At 39.6% G+C, this 15323-nt stretch overlaps 1 protein-coding gene across 2 annotated transcripts in view; it reads right to left on the bottom strand.

Annotated features, from left to right (window-relative positions):
* The window catches only part of Camk4 (calcium/calmodulin dependent protein kinase IV), a 203472-nt gene that overhangs the window by 53736 nt on the left and 134413 nt on the right, over nt 1-15323 (bottom strand). For both annotated transcript variants that reach the window (XM_051202350.1, XM_051202351.1), the window contains one exon: nt 7793-7865. In XM_051202350.1, the coding sequence (XP_051058307.1) occupies nt 7793-7865 (73 nt within the window). The remainder of the gene's footprint in view (nt 1-7792; nt 7866-15323) is intronic.

Below are 15323 nucleotides of genomic sequence, written 5' to 3'. Positions count from 1 at the left end.
ATGAGGTTCAAAAGGATGTTGATTATCTTCCTGCTCTCAAATCTGTTTCAGATAAACTTTCTAGGCTCTGCCTGAGACACTAATATGTTTTACTATACATTTAAAGACCAAAATATTAGAATATTAACAAAAATGTCTGCTATTTCTTTTCTACTAAGTGTGACTTCTCAATTACTAATAATTCTTATTTATGGGTAGATTATAACTATAGTGTTTTAATATTTTGCCTTGCATTAATTAAGAGACATCATCAACCTGAGTAAAAAGAAAAAAGGAAAGAGAAAGAAGAGGAAATTATCTCCCACAGGAATAAACTGATTTATATAAAGCAAGAACATCCTGCATTCCCTGTTCTATCTACATGCTGCTTAACTAAACTCTCAGAACTGTTTCATTGACACTAAGTAGACCCAAGCAGGCACAGTATTCACAGAAACAAAGGGAAAATTGTCAGAAGCAGGCTGATTTTTAATAGCCTTCAACCTCATTATTCCTTCAAGCCTCACTTCACCCTGATTTAGCTGTGTGTGGGTGTGCATTTGATATTCAGTGAAACTCAATTTTTGGGAATTTGTGGGACCAGAATCTTTTTATCTTGAATTTGCCCTTTGTGCTATAACCAATGGATAGAAAATTATACCATATAATCATCAAGAAGAGACACTCAAAAGTTTATTCAAGGAGTTCACTGTGTTCAAGTAATAAGACATGCGAATCAAAGTGGTACTTTCCTCTCTGAGATAGCAAAAGGAAGAAAAATCCTACCAGTGTTTTTGTTTTTGTTTTTCCCTATGCCGTCTATACAAATTACATCTGTCTTTGTAATTACAAAGACAGTAAAATCAATTTCCAGCATCATCTGCAGACTCAACTAAGGCAGTGAAAAAGACAGACAGTGTCTCGTTAGTAGGGCCTCCTTGTGTGAATGGGAAATTTTCCAAAAACTTAAAATACAGGCTCCCCATCACAATCCAGTGGGCATAACCAGATCATATAAAAGGGAAGTTGGGGAAAGAAGTTCTGGCAATTTCCATCTTCTAAAAATATCCTCCCAACAAGGACTAAGATTCAGACATCAGAGTGAGAAATGGCTTCTACACATAGAATAATGCAAAGGTGAATTGTCTAAGCTTTATGAGGTGTATGAATGCTATTTGCCATGGGACTCAGAACTGAATACAGGTAGCAATTTACTTTAGTGTTGATTCTTTCATTTTTATATCATTAACTTCTAGAATCATTCCTTGTACTTTGAAGATGATGAACATTAGAGAAACACTACGAATAACAGGGTTTGTTTCTTCCTACACCCCCAGGCAACAGCTCCTCACTTGAGGGAAGTCATGGCAGGAACCTACAGCAAGGATTGAAGCAACCTACTGCTTATTGGTTTGTTTCCTCTGGTTTGCTCCATTACATTTCTAATACAGTCCAGGTTTACCTGCCTCAGGATGGTAGTGCCCACACTGGACCCTCCTACATCAAACAGCAATTAAGAAAATACCTCACAGACATGGCCGTAGGACTATCCAGTGGAGACAATTCCTCAAATGGGGTTTCCTCTTCTTAGCTGTGTCAAGCTGACAATAGAGCCTAACTGAGAATCTCTCACTGACTGACCAGAAAGACCCCTGGATCTGCCTGTCTCCTTGTCCCAGATTCTATATAAATGCTGAGGATCCAAACTCACATCCTCCTGCATGTGCAACAAGCACTTTAACCACCTAGCCTTCCTCCCAGCCCCAACTAACTATAATCTTGGTGCTTGAATACTCTATTATTTTTCACCATCTTGAAGGTTTTAATGCTTTTGTTTGCAATTCTTGGCCATCACCATCATACAATTCTAACCAAAAAGCTCTGTGGTAATACAGGTTCCTCAACCATTTTCTTGGAATAAATAAAATGTAGTTTTCTACTTCACAAGCACAAGTGTCTACAGCCTCTGGAGTCACGTGTTTGAAACTGAGAAGTACCACAGAGAACTGTGGCTAGAAAACAAGAAGGCTGCATTTGGGAAGAGAATCAGGGCATGGTGACATTTTGGAAACAGACTCAGAAGGCAAGTGGTGGCTATGGGAAAGGAACTGGCAATGGTGGCAGTCATGGGGGGCGGGTGTAGCAGACAGTATGCTTCTTTGTTGTTTAAGGTTGTTTAAGCATTATGCTGGGACAAAGCAACTGTTGTAGAATGCCCGGAGCAACCCAGACCGTTTAACCTGTAACTGCTTCCTTCTCAGGAGATGTAATACTTGGGAAGATCTGCCTCAAAGGCTAACTGAGTTCATTCAAAGCCAAGGGGGAAACACCATTCAAATCCCCTTAAAGACTCTCACAATTGCTGTAGGGGGGGACGGGACAGAGAATAGCAAAGTTAGAGTAGGAGAAAGAGAAATATATAGAGAAAGATGATGGAGGACTGGGAAATATGTTACATAAGAAATATATCTATACCTGTATCATATTTACCACAAACTTTACAATCTGCTTTCTGCTTCTGTGCTTGAGGCAGCCAGCCTAGAGTCTCTTCCCTGTGTGGTCTGCAGGGATGTGATTGTTAGGGTATGTCCTATCTGCCCCACACGTCTTACTACTGTCACCATCACCAGTCCCTTTCCTGAAGCCACCACGTGCCTGCTGAGCCTCTTGTTTCCAGAATGTCACCACGCCCTGCTTCCTTCCACAAGTGCAGCCTTTCATCTCTTTTTCTAGCCAGTTCTCTGTGGTACATCTCAATTTTAAAAGGCATGACTTCAGATTACTCTGAGTCCCCAAATGTCCCATTTTTCATGGCTATCTATAGCTTTGTAGTTGACAATAAGCTATTTTAAAAATGCCAATAATTTCTCACGAGTTTAAGTTTGCCCTGCTTTCTGCCTGTGCAACATTTAGGGGAAGGGATTTATTTATTTATTTATTTATTTATTTAGCCTTTAAGATAACCTTTAGTTTCAGAGATCTTTTTGTACTTTGTTTCAAGGATGTTTGATTTGAAGGTGGTATTCTAGAATCTAAACCACAATCTGTGATTGGGTAAAATGATAATTTAAAAACACAGAGTTAACAGCAACCAACTTAACTCTTCAGGCCTAGAATAGAGGCCTTGGGCCTTTGTTCCACTATTTTAAGTAAGGCACCCTATCTAGAACATCCTTGACTAGATCCATTGTTTCTTAATTGATGTAACTCCAGCATGTGGACATTTCTGGTGCTAAGAACATCCATTTCTCATTCACTGATGGACACCAGGGTTTCATCTGCCAGCTACCAGTGGCATTACTCAATTGAAGCACACTTATTGTGATAAACACAAAGAACAATTGCCATGTAGATGGATGGGGGCAACTAGAAAAAACAAGCAGAATACTGCTGGGTCACCTCACAAATACAAATGGAGTGGCAATGAGGGGTCAGGGGGTGATGCCATTTATGGAGGCAAAGGGATATCTCCTTGTTTTCTATGAAATGAATAGAACAGGTATGTCATTACACAGAGGAAGAAAGGAAGAAAGGGAGGGAGGGAGGGAAGGAGGGAGAGAGGGAGGGATGGAGAGAGAGAGAGAGAGAGAGAGAGAGAGAGAGAGAGAGAGGCAAAGGGCAGTGGGAACCAAGCTCCTACTTTTGTGGAATTAGGTGCTACATATTAAGCACAGACAAAGCAATGTTGATTCACGAAGACAATAACATGATATTAAACCAAGGGTGTTTGGGGAGGACATGGGAGGCACAGTTTTGGCATAATTTGCCGACCTCATCACTACAGGTGAGGAGAATGGCACTGTGTTTCCCAGTTAGACGGTTCAGCAGTAATATGAGAGATAAATGGTAACTTGAACCAGGAATTAGTAATGATAACAACAAATGGCCAAATTCATGTTGTTGCCTGCAATTCAGTGGGATGACTGGGCAATAACAAATCAATGACAAACACTAGGATTTTAGAAAAGAACTGTTGAATGGCAGTGTCGCCAAGATGCTAAAAGACTGATGGGCACCGCCACAGTTCTAGGTTAGTATTGGAGAAGAAATCTCTGCATAAGCCTACTCAAGACAGCCTGAATACAAAAGGGAGAGATGTGTGAGTGGGGAAAATGACTGCAACTGATCACAGGAAGACAATTCCTGCAAGGCACAGAAAGGAGGGATCCCTTCAAAATAAGATCATACTGAAGGTGAACAATTATTATAAAAAAAAACCCCAGAGATTTTGGCATACATTTGCATTTATTGATTTTAAAAGATTTATTTCTATGTGTGTGAGTGTTTTGTCTTCACATGTACCATGTGCTTGTAGTATCCACAGAAGCCAGAAGAAGGCGTCTGATCCCCTAGAATGGAGTTACAGATGGTTGTAAACTACCCTGTGGATGCTAAGAACTGAACCCAGTTCTCTGCAAGAGCAGCAAGTGCTCATCCATGGAGCCATTTCTCCAGTCCTGAAATCACCATCTTACAAAAGCATACAACAGACTACCATGCATCTAGAACATAACATCTCATGAGAGATGGAGACTAATATTAAGGACTAGCAGTAAAGAAAAGAAACAGAATACAGTCTCCAGCCTGTAGCCACATTACCCTATACAGTTCTCACCCTGTGCAGAGCAGACTGGACTAGGAAGGCTCATCTGACTCAAGCTGAGCCAAATGTAGCTTCTGTCTTAGAGTTTGGGCTGAAGATCACATGGTATCTGGATCTACTTTGAGGGAGACTCAAAAGTCTGAATGCCGATATGTTAATAGAGGAACAAGATGCTGCCCTCATGTGACTCTTGGAGCCTGAGAGGTGGGAAAGTTGGAAAGAGAAGAGAAAATGCTGACAACACAGGTCAATGTGTAATGTAATGGTTCCAGCTGCTTGGCTGATTTCTTCAGACTCTGTAAACGTCCAGAAACCCAGTCCCCGAGGTGTGTATTCTGTTACTTTCACTAAAATGAAGGTAAGATCACGCAGAACAAAATTTCCCATTCTGGAAAAAAGTGTTCTGTCAATGGAAGAGCATGTGGAAAGGGGTTACGTGGAGGAACACAGGTGTCTCTGTCTCCTGGTCAATCTTTACACTGGCCCATGTAATAAAGGACACGTGCCATTGCACCAGAAAGAACTGTTTTCAGATCACAGAGCTGGAAACAGCATACAAAACCTGTTGCTAAACTGCAAATACCTCACATGAGAGACTGACCAAGACTCACCTAACCTGTGACAGCTATACACACACCCCGAATCACCAACATTTTAACTTTTAGTTGGTGTAATATATAAAACACAGAAAAATGTACTGATTTTCATAAGCTGAGCATAACTGTGCAATCAGTTTTTATCTGTCCAGACTTAGAACATCAAATAAAGAATCAATCGAATGAGTCTGCTTTTTTTTTCTCTGCTCTTTTGAACACAGTTATGATTTGTACACTTTTCTCAGCCTTTCACACAACCATGTTAGGCCGAATATTATGCCAGTTTTAGAAGAGAAAACTAAGGCTTAAGGGATTTATTGATATGCCCCAGCTCGTGTATGGAAACCAAACTCAGCTCTGACTCCCAGAATGCTCCCAACTGCCACCTGCCTTATTTGGACAAGTGGTGTGTGTGTGTGTGTGTGTGTGTGTGTGTGTGTGTGTGTGTGTAAAAGATTCAAAGATTAAAAATAAGTCTTTAATAGACACATAATATCACCTGCCATTATTAGGCTTAGGCCTTACAAAACAAGCCAGTAATTACAAGAGATACTCTAGACATAGACTTAAGATCAGGAATAGGAGGCAAATAAAAGCATGCTTAAGAAACCCAAGCCAAAGACCCATCTCACTGTGATGGGTAGGATTGGGTTCAGGAAAAATGGAAGGGAGACTCGACTGAAGCTGCAAAGGTAGATGTGCAGAGAGAATGGAAGCATTGAAAACCATCCCCAAGTGTGCTAGCCTAAGAATCTAGGGTGACAACATAATCTAGAACATGGTTGCTTTTGTGCAGACTGAGGATGTGAATTCAATATCTGTATAACCAGGAGTGATACTGCACACATAGAGTAAAATTTTATGGCACGATTTTCCAGTATTTTCTATCATTCTCTTTCCCTTTCTCTCTCCCACCCATCTCTTTCTGAATGTGTGATATGTATATCCATGTGTATGTGAGGATATACCCATGTACACACATGTGGGGAGATGAGGAATGTCAAATATCTTCTATTGCCTACCTCCTTGTTTTACTATTTTTAAAATCATAGTTATTTGTTGATTGTTTTGTGTGTGTGTGTGTGTGTGTGTGTGTGTGTGTGTGTGTGTGGACCCATGTGCCATAAATTATGTGTAGAGTACAGAGAAAAACTTTCTGTTCTTTCCTTGTACCATATAGGTCCTGGAGTACAACTCAACTCCTGGGACTTGGTAGCAAATGCTTTTAACCACTGAGTTGTATTGCCATCTTTGATAAATTTTTTTTGAGACAGGGTCTCTCAGTGAACCCCAAACTTACTGCTTCTGCTAGTATTCTTGGCCAGTGAATTACCAGGATCTGCTTGTTTTTACCCCCAGTACTGCAGCTAGAGGCAAAACCTGGGTTTTAACATGCACTAGGTATATGAAGTCTGATCTTGCTTACACAGCAAGCACTCTTAGCCACAGAGGCAAGCCCCAATCCACACTTACTTTACCTGTGGGTGAAATTAGTGGGATCTGTGTTTGTTACTTTGGGTGATTTCTTATTATAATTAACTGAATAATAGCATAATTAATGTGGGAAGAGTATATGTATTTTTTAAATTAATCCTGGTAAACATCCTCCCTTGAGACTTGTTCTGTATGATTAAATATATATATATATATATATATATATATATATATATCTTTCTACTCGGCAACGACTCACTGAAGTGTTCCAGCCAGTCACCAGTTAAGAGGGCTTACTGCTCTTCCAGAGGACCTGATTTCCATTGCCAGCACTCAGGTAGGCAGTTCATGACTGCATATAACACCAGCCACAGGGACTCTGACACCCTCTTCTGGCCTCAGGACATACACAGCACTCATACATATAAATATACAGAAGTAAATATTGGAGGAAAAGGAAACAAGTGACTATGTTGGAAGATTTTAGTCAGCATAGACATTTGTTTCATCTAGACAGCAACTGCCTGAAGTTCAAAACAAACTGTGGAATTTACATATTCATAAATGTGTATTTGCTTTTGCAAGTAATTTGCAAGGTTGTACTCCAAGTTATCTTATATTTTTCCTCAAAAATAGGATGGTCAGCTTCATTTTTCTTAAAACCCATTAATTTCTTATCTTAAAGAAAAGCAGTAGTCTGTATAATTTAGGCTTATATTTACCTTACTTAACCTTCTTTCATTTCCAAACAAGCTGAATAAAACAATGATCCCAATAAAGAAACAAACAGAAAGATTGAGGAAGGAAATGTTAACAAGTAACAATTCTAGAGCCCAATAAGAACTCAAGATAGATTGTAAGTAGCTCCACAAACCTAGAGGGGTGGCACATCCGTGGATTTGAGAAAGTAGTTTGCTATGTGCATTAATTAAGTATATTTTCTTGTACCACTCCACACCCTTTTGCTTATGTTTTAGAGCTTGTCACACACCTGCACTTCTTTATGCCTTTCATATCAGATGAGCAACAGCATACATTGTTGCTATAGTTTACCAGGAGATGAGCAACAGTTAGCATACATTGTTGCTATCACTTACCTGATGAGCAACAGTTAACATACATTGTTGCTATCGCTTACCAGATGACCAACATTTAGCACACATTGCTATTTCTTACTTACAGCCACGGCCTCCAGGATTTGCTTCACTGCATCTGCAGCATCACGCTCACTATAATATCCCTTTTCGACAATCCTAAAAAATAAATACAAATGCTTCTCAGACACATACATTTAGCTGAGCGGATTTTAAAGGAAGTTAATTAAATCAATGTCAGAGAAGACACATCTGAACAATTGCAACAGCCTTTTCCAACACCAGGGGAAGAACCCATAAAACTGCCATTCTGAAACCTTGGCTTTGCTAAGAAAATGAAAAACATTCATTTTCTCTCAGCTTAAGTTATCCACACTCCTTGGGGAGAGGCAACTGCCTTATTTTAACTTTAAAGTATACATTATTTTAAACATATGCCAAGTAGCTGTTATGCTACACATAACCCAATGACTAATTAACAGAAAATATTTATTTTTGCCTATTTACTTTCTTTCCTGTTTTATTGTTTTAAACTAAATAGTAGTTATCCAAACAATAGTAAATCTTAAAATCATCACCATACCTACGAGATCAAACCTGTAAAATACAGTAAACCTTTAATATTGTCAAACAAGCTGCACTGCACTCTTCCCTATGGTAAGATACCTTGCTCAGCTTTGATACAGGAGGAAGGGCTTAGTTTTGCTTCAACTTCCTATGCCAGACTTTGTTGACTCAAGGAAGGCCTTAGCCCCTCTGAGGAGTGGACAAAGGGGTGGGATGGGAGGAAAGGGTGACAGGAGAAGGGGAGGGAGAGAGCAACTGGGGTTGGTATGTAAAATAAAAAATAAATTTTTAGAAAAAGATTGTTCATTATAATTACTTTTTAAATAAAACTTGTTTTTTTTTTCATAAAATAACTTCATCTTGGTTTTATTTTTAAAAGTTACAGCAAGAAGCTGCATGTAGGAATTAAGACCTTGGCTAAGAATTAAGCTGTAACCACAGGAAAACAAAAAACATGTTTTCTAAGGCAAAATGCTCCTTTTGAAAGTACTCTGATTCTTGGAACCTGAGAACCACCACCGTCCGCTTCCCCCTCCTCCATCTGGTGTCAGGGTATATGAGCCAGCCCCCGGAGTAAAATAAAAGAAGAGCCTTCTTAACATCAAGCAAGAGTCCTGTGTTATTAATCCCAACACCCTCTGCAGAATTTCAGCCCCCTGTTGTGCAGGTGGGACAGCTACACATTCTCAAAGCAACTGATATTGATAACAGAATTTAAAACCTCTAAAATGTTTTGAAAGTGGGACATAGAGGAGGAAATGCAAGACAGAATAGTTACGATAAAAATGAAAGAAATATAAGAAAGGTCCTTAAAGATTATAGCTATTAAAATTCACAAAGGTACATGATTTTATTTTCAACCTAGCTATTCATTAAAAACTGCAAAACAAAATTCATAATCTCGTAAAAGAAGATAGAACATCCTAATATCCACTATTGTTTTATCATTTAGACACTTAAAATTTATTTACTTTTCCTAATCATGGATGTTGATCATATTCACTCCTCCTGGATCTGCATGACCTTCCTTAGCTACCCAATAAAATCTCGTTCTCTAGTTCTCTCCACTCACCCCCCCCCATCTCTCTCTTGTGCACACGCATGCGCACTCACTTCCCATATACACTGGCCATGAGAGCTTTCATTGAAGTGACCGACCTACTGAAGGTCACATCCTTAAAGAAAATTGATTTGATCAGTGAAACAAGAGACACATGCCCCACCTACACCTGGAGGTGGAGTATCTGAGGTCCAAGCTAGATAACCCTGCTCTCTAGGCAGCAAGCTGTAGAGGCACATTCCTTGCCCCAACCCATCCACCACAGCCCCAGTCACCAGGCAGCAGTACCCCCTCCCCCAACTGCATCAGTAAACAAAGGAACTGCATGCCCCACCTACAACTGGAGGAAGAGAAACCTACAGGGGAACAGAGTTCACCTGCACTAATCGGAAGAAAGGATGGCAGTGTAGGAACACACTCCACAACATAAAGAGCAATGTGGCAGCACTAGAAATTAGGGATTCACAACAGCAAGACCTGAACATCCCAACGCAGATGAAGCAGAAGAAAACGACCTTAAAAATAACTTTGTGAAGGTGACAGAGGCCCCTAAACAGGAAATGAAAAATTCCCTTAAACAAATGGAGGAAAAGACAAACAAAAAAAATTAGAAGAAATCAATAAATCCTGTAAAGGAAGCCAAGAAAATTAAGAAAAAACAAACAAGCAGGGTGTTGGTGGCCTACTCCTTTAATCCCAGAACCCGGGAGGCAGAGTTCAAGGTCAGCCTGGTCTACAAAGCTAGTTTCAGGACAGGCTCCAAAGCAATACGAGAAACCCTATCTAAAAAAAAAAAAAAAAAAAAAAAAAAAAAAAAAAAAGAAAAAAGAAAAAACAAACAAGTGAAGACTTGAAAACGAGTCCAAGACTTGAAAATTCAAATAGAAGCAATAAAGAAACACAAACTGAGGAATTCTGGAACTGTAAAATCTAAGTAAATAAACAGAAACTACAGAAGCAAGCATAACCAACAGAATGCAAGAGATGAAAGAGGGAATCTCAGGTGTTGAAGATATGATAGAGGAAATAGATTCACTGGCCAAAGAAAGCTTTAAAGCCAACAAATTCTTAGTCTGGGACACCATGAAAAGACAAAACCTAAGAATAACAGGGATAGAAGAAGTCCAGCTCAAAGGCACAGAAACATATTCAACAAAATCATAAAAGGAAACTTTCCCAACCTAAAGAAGAATATGCCTATGATGAAGGTGCAAGAAGCTTATAGAACACCAAATAGACTGGACCAAAAAAAAAAAAAAAAAAAAAAAAAAAAAAAGTCCCCTGATCATATAATAATCAAAATACTAAACACAGAGTAAAGAAAGAATACTAAGTACTGCACAGGAAAAAGTCCAAATAAGATAAGATACAAGGCAGTCCTATCAGAATTACACCCAACTTCTCAATGGAAACTCGGAACTCTGAAAGCCAGAAGGTCCTAGATAGATGTTCTGCAGACACTAAGAGAGCAGCCCAGCACAGCTTTCAATCACCATAGATGGAGAAAACAATATATTCCATGGAAAAACTAGATTTAAACAATACCTATGCACAAATCCAGCCCTACAGAAAGTAGTAGAAGGAAAACTAGGAAGTTAGCTAGACCCAAAAAACACAAGCAACAGATAACTTCACACCAGAAAACCTCAAAGAAGGAAAACACAGGAACCACCAACAACAACACCAAACACAACATTAATTAACCATCACTGGTCATTAATATCTCTTAATATCAATGGTCTCAATTCACCTACAAAAAAGACACAGGCTATCAGAATGGATACAAAACCAGGACCCATCCTTCTGATGCATACAAGAAAGACACCTCAACCTCAACGACAGACATTACCTCAGAATAGATGGTTGGGAAAAGATTTTCCAGTTGAATAGACATAAGAAACAAGTGGATGCAGCTACCCTAATATCTGAAAAAATAGACTTCAAACTATAATTAATCAAGAAAGACAGAGAAGGGCATTTCATAGTCTTCACAGGGAAAATCCATTAAGATAAATTCTCAATTCTAAACATTTAGGCCCAAATACAAGGGCACCCACATTTACTCAAGATAAGACTTTATCACAGCAGTCTTCCTGAGTTAGCAGAGCTAGCTTGCACAACTATGCAGTTATTTCTAGTTGTCTGTCAACTATACAGCCCTTAGAAGTTTCTTTACATTTGGGAAGACAATGTTTTACTAACTATAATTTCCTTATTGTACTTTGGTGTAAGTCTCAAGCTTTAACCTAAATGAAGTATTTATGTATATTTACTTGGGTATAAAATATATGGGTGCCTGGTATGAACTAAATCTTTGTATACTCTAAAACTTAATATGTTAAACCCTAATTTGCCTATGGACCTGTTCTAATGGCATTAGCTGTTTGGAAGTAGAGTCTCTGGTGGACAATTGGGTCACAAGGGTGGGACCCTCAAGTAGTATTAATGTTCTTATAGAGGAGACGTTATCCCTTGTACCACATGGAAACATTGTATGCAAGCATCTTCATGAATCTAGAAATCAGCCCCTCACCAGAAGCTGATCTCCTACCATCCCAGTCTTTCACTTCCCAGACTCAGAATTGTAAGAAATCTATTTCTGTTGGTTATAAGCCACCCATCCTAAGGAATTGTTATACCAATGTTAATGTAACAGTGCAGTGCCTGGATTCACAAATTATTATGTGAATGTTCAGGACTGTTTGGAAAGAGAAATGACAATTAGTAAAATAGTTCATCTAATTAACAGAGAGTGTGTATTACAACAGATATAGTCACTCATTAGATAGGTATCATGGAGTGACTATGGTGTATTGGGCACTCAGGAATGAACAAGACATGCTCCCTGCACTGATGGGGTTTCTCCTTATGTAAATAGAGCAACCAACAGTCTAAACACTATGTTACAGGCCTGGAGAATGGCTAGAGAAGCCTGATAAAGGTAGTAATCTAGGGTTGGAATCTTGTGGCAGAGTGATAGCTCAGTTCAGACCTGAAAAGTGAGCCTAAGTTTCACATACGCAAAAATGCAGAGAATAGGGCTGAGAGTGTATGACGAGCACAGGATGCGGCAGGCAGGAAGCCATCCCCAAAAGTGGAAATAAGGCTACAGTGGGAATTAGAACAGGAGGATTGTGGCAATCTTCATCAATACATTTTTCATCAACATGAACTAGGTAGTTTCTGGAAGTAAAGAGGATAAGGTTTGAATTGGTCCATGCAGGACTACAGATAATGAAGGAATTATCATAGATCTATACACTCACATACAGATATGATATACTATGTCAGAGTTCATATAATGGAAGGATTTATTACCTCTCTCATGAGGAACATCAGCATTCTTTAGCAGGTACACAGGACAAAGACTACATTCTGCTGCCTCCTCTGCCTCATCTCAACCTGAATCCACATACTTTATCTTGGCTTCTATAACCCTTCCTCCTATGATCTTCCAGAATCCTCATGCTACTAGGACTTTTGTTCTCAGACGACTTTTAATCTTTGTCACAGGATTAGGTTTCTGGGCTTCACTCATTTCATTATAAATATTTGATAGGCTGAGCTGTCTGTCCAGACCACTTGAGACTGACTAGTTAAGGTCAATAGCAAGGAACTCTACCAGGACTCTGATAATGAGAGAAAATATTAATGGCCACATAATGGAAGATGAAGGTGATGGGACACAGGGTCTGCCGGACTTTAATCATTGACAGAGCCTGGCAGCAAGCACTGTCACAGGAGTCTATCAATAATTATTCACAGTGTCACAACTAATCGTCAAATGAATGGACGTCAGAAAAATTTCAGGCTGAGGCTATCTGGACAAACCCTTGGCAGATGTCCTTATCACCAGGAGCAAATACACTGGATTTAGAACTGATGCCCATCCCAGCAACCTTATCCCTAGGGAAAGATCTTATCAGGGCTTCTTGAAAGAAAACCAGTAAGCAGGGATGTAAGCTCAATGCTAATAGTTGTAGATATGACTATAATACTGTAAGTCCTTTTTTTACATTATTTTAGACTTATAAGCTTATTTTAAATGATATCAAAGTGATTCAAGTTCGACAGAACAGAATACTTGCTTCATGAAGTGACACACATTCCATTATATAAGTTAGCTGGCATCCCTTTAAAAAGGGCGATGAAGCTGACCATGTTTGGGCAGTCAAGAGTTTATATCTCTATACAAAATCTCTATACAAAGTGACTTTGACTTTCAAAAGTAATGAAAATATTCAATCATTGTGAGGGCTGTAGACCTAAAAAAATTTAAATAGAAGGTTCTTTTGTGTATCTATATTAAAGCACACTCATTTTCATGTTCTATAAAATAACTGGAACGTGGTTAAGATACTACCAGAATCTTAAAATCATTTTCAAAGATCCAAGCCATATGACTTGTCTACAAGACACAATTCCATAGCACTCCACTGTCAGCTAGGCTAGATGGCTCAGAGCTAAAACAAAATCTCTCCCAGTATCATCATGACAACTTTGGCCCAGACGTCACCCTAGGACCACACCTCCTAGGATGAGGAGACTTGGAAAGATAGCACAGAGCAGGCTTTTTGCTACCATATCCTCTGCCTCAACAGCCTTCTTCCTTAAATACTGTCTTTTACTTGCACTGCTTGCTGTGGGAGTCCATGCCAGCCTCTTCTTCCTAGCTGATTTCTTTTCCTTCGTATCATATTTCTTCTAATTGTAGGATAAGAACACACGGGTACCAAGTATTTCTCTCTGTGGATCTGGTTTAATGCATGACTCTGGTGCATTTGCTTCTCTCAGAATAATTGGCACAAATTAAATTGAGCACATCTCCATCCAGGCAGTTAGCAGAGGCACTGCAGCCGAAGAAGAGCTCAAATCTGATCATGTCCCGAGGCCTCAGACTTCCTGCCACACACATTAGCGGCTCCACAGCCCTGTGTACCAATCACAGCTCTTGCTCAAAAGGCAGGGCTATCCATCCGGTCCATGTGAAAAAGACCTGGGACTAATGAAAATGTGTAGCAAAGACTGAATGTCAGAAGATAAAAGCCAAGCATAACATGAGTTTCAGGAATCAAATCCCAGGGGATAACTGCACAGCTCTGTGCTGCTACACAAAAAATTCTGTTGAAGTGAATACTCCCATGTCCCAGTATAAATGCCTTTTTCCTTCATAAGCTTCATTTACTACTTTTGTGCCTTTCACTGACGTCATCGTCATTTATGCACTTCCTTTAAGAGCCAGAGGTTGTTAAACTTGCAAAGAAACACTCGAAAAGATAGCACTAGCACCTGTTACGTGGGAGCACTAGGGAGGAGGGCAGGTTGTGGATCAATGTGGCACTGCCTGGGAGTTGCAGTGCAGGACAAAGAGGAGGGCAAATCAAGTCTCGGGCCTGGAAATGGGCCCAAGGGATTTCTAGTTCAATTCTTTCACACTAGAGATGAAAACAGTCTGACCCAGCGACTCCATATAAATTGCTGGAGACTACATTGTTTACTCAACCATTCACTTGACAAATATCTCACCAGTCCTGCTTTCTGCCTTGCTCAGCATTTGAAATGGAGACTAAGAAACAAATTACCATGCCCACCCCCACCTCACCCCCACCCCCCAGACACTGCTCTATGCTTTTGGGAGGTCCTTGCCTTGGTCCTCTACCTGTCACTTTCTAGTTTCATGTGCAAGGTTCGTTTTTCTTCTAATATTTTATACTGCCGCTCTCTTTATCAGTGTGAGTATAATCTCATTTGGAAGATGATGACAATACTAGAAACTTCAGAATCCAAGTCAGTTTTCCTTACCTTTTTTTCTAGGCTTCGGGTCCCTTGACAAGGAGGCAATGTGTGGTGGTTAACATGAAAGAAATAAAGTGAGTAATGAAGTCAGAACAGTGGGGAGGGGTGGGGCTGTAAGTGGATATGTTTGACAGGCCTGAAAATATGTTTACTTGAACCAAAACTGTTGAGCAGCTTTTGGGCTTTTTCTGGTT

Source organism: Phodopus roborovskii, unplaced genomic scaffold (genome assembly GCF_943737965.1).
Source record: "Phodopus roborovskii unplaced genomic scaffold, PHOROB, whole genome shotgun sequence".
Lineage (NCBI taxonomy): Eukaryota > Metazoa > Chordata > Mammalia > Rodentia > Cricetidae > Phodopus > Phodopus roborovskii.
Note: the sequence above shows the minus strand (reverse complement) of the source record. Positions and strands in the feature narration are given on the sequence as shown.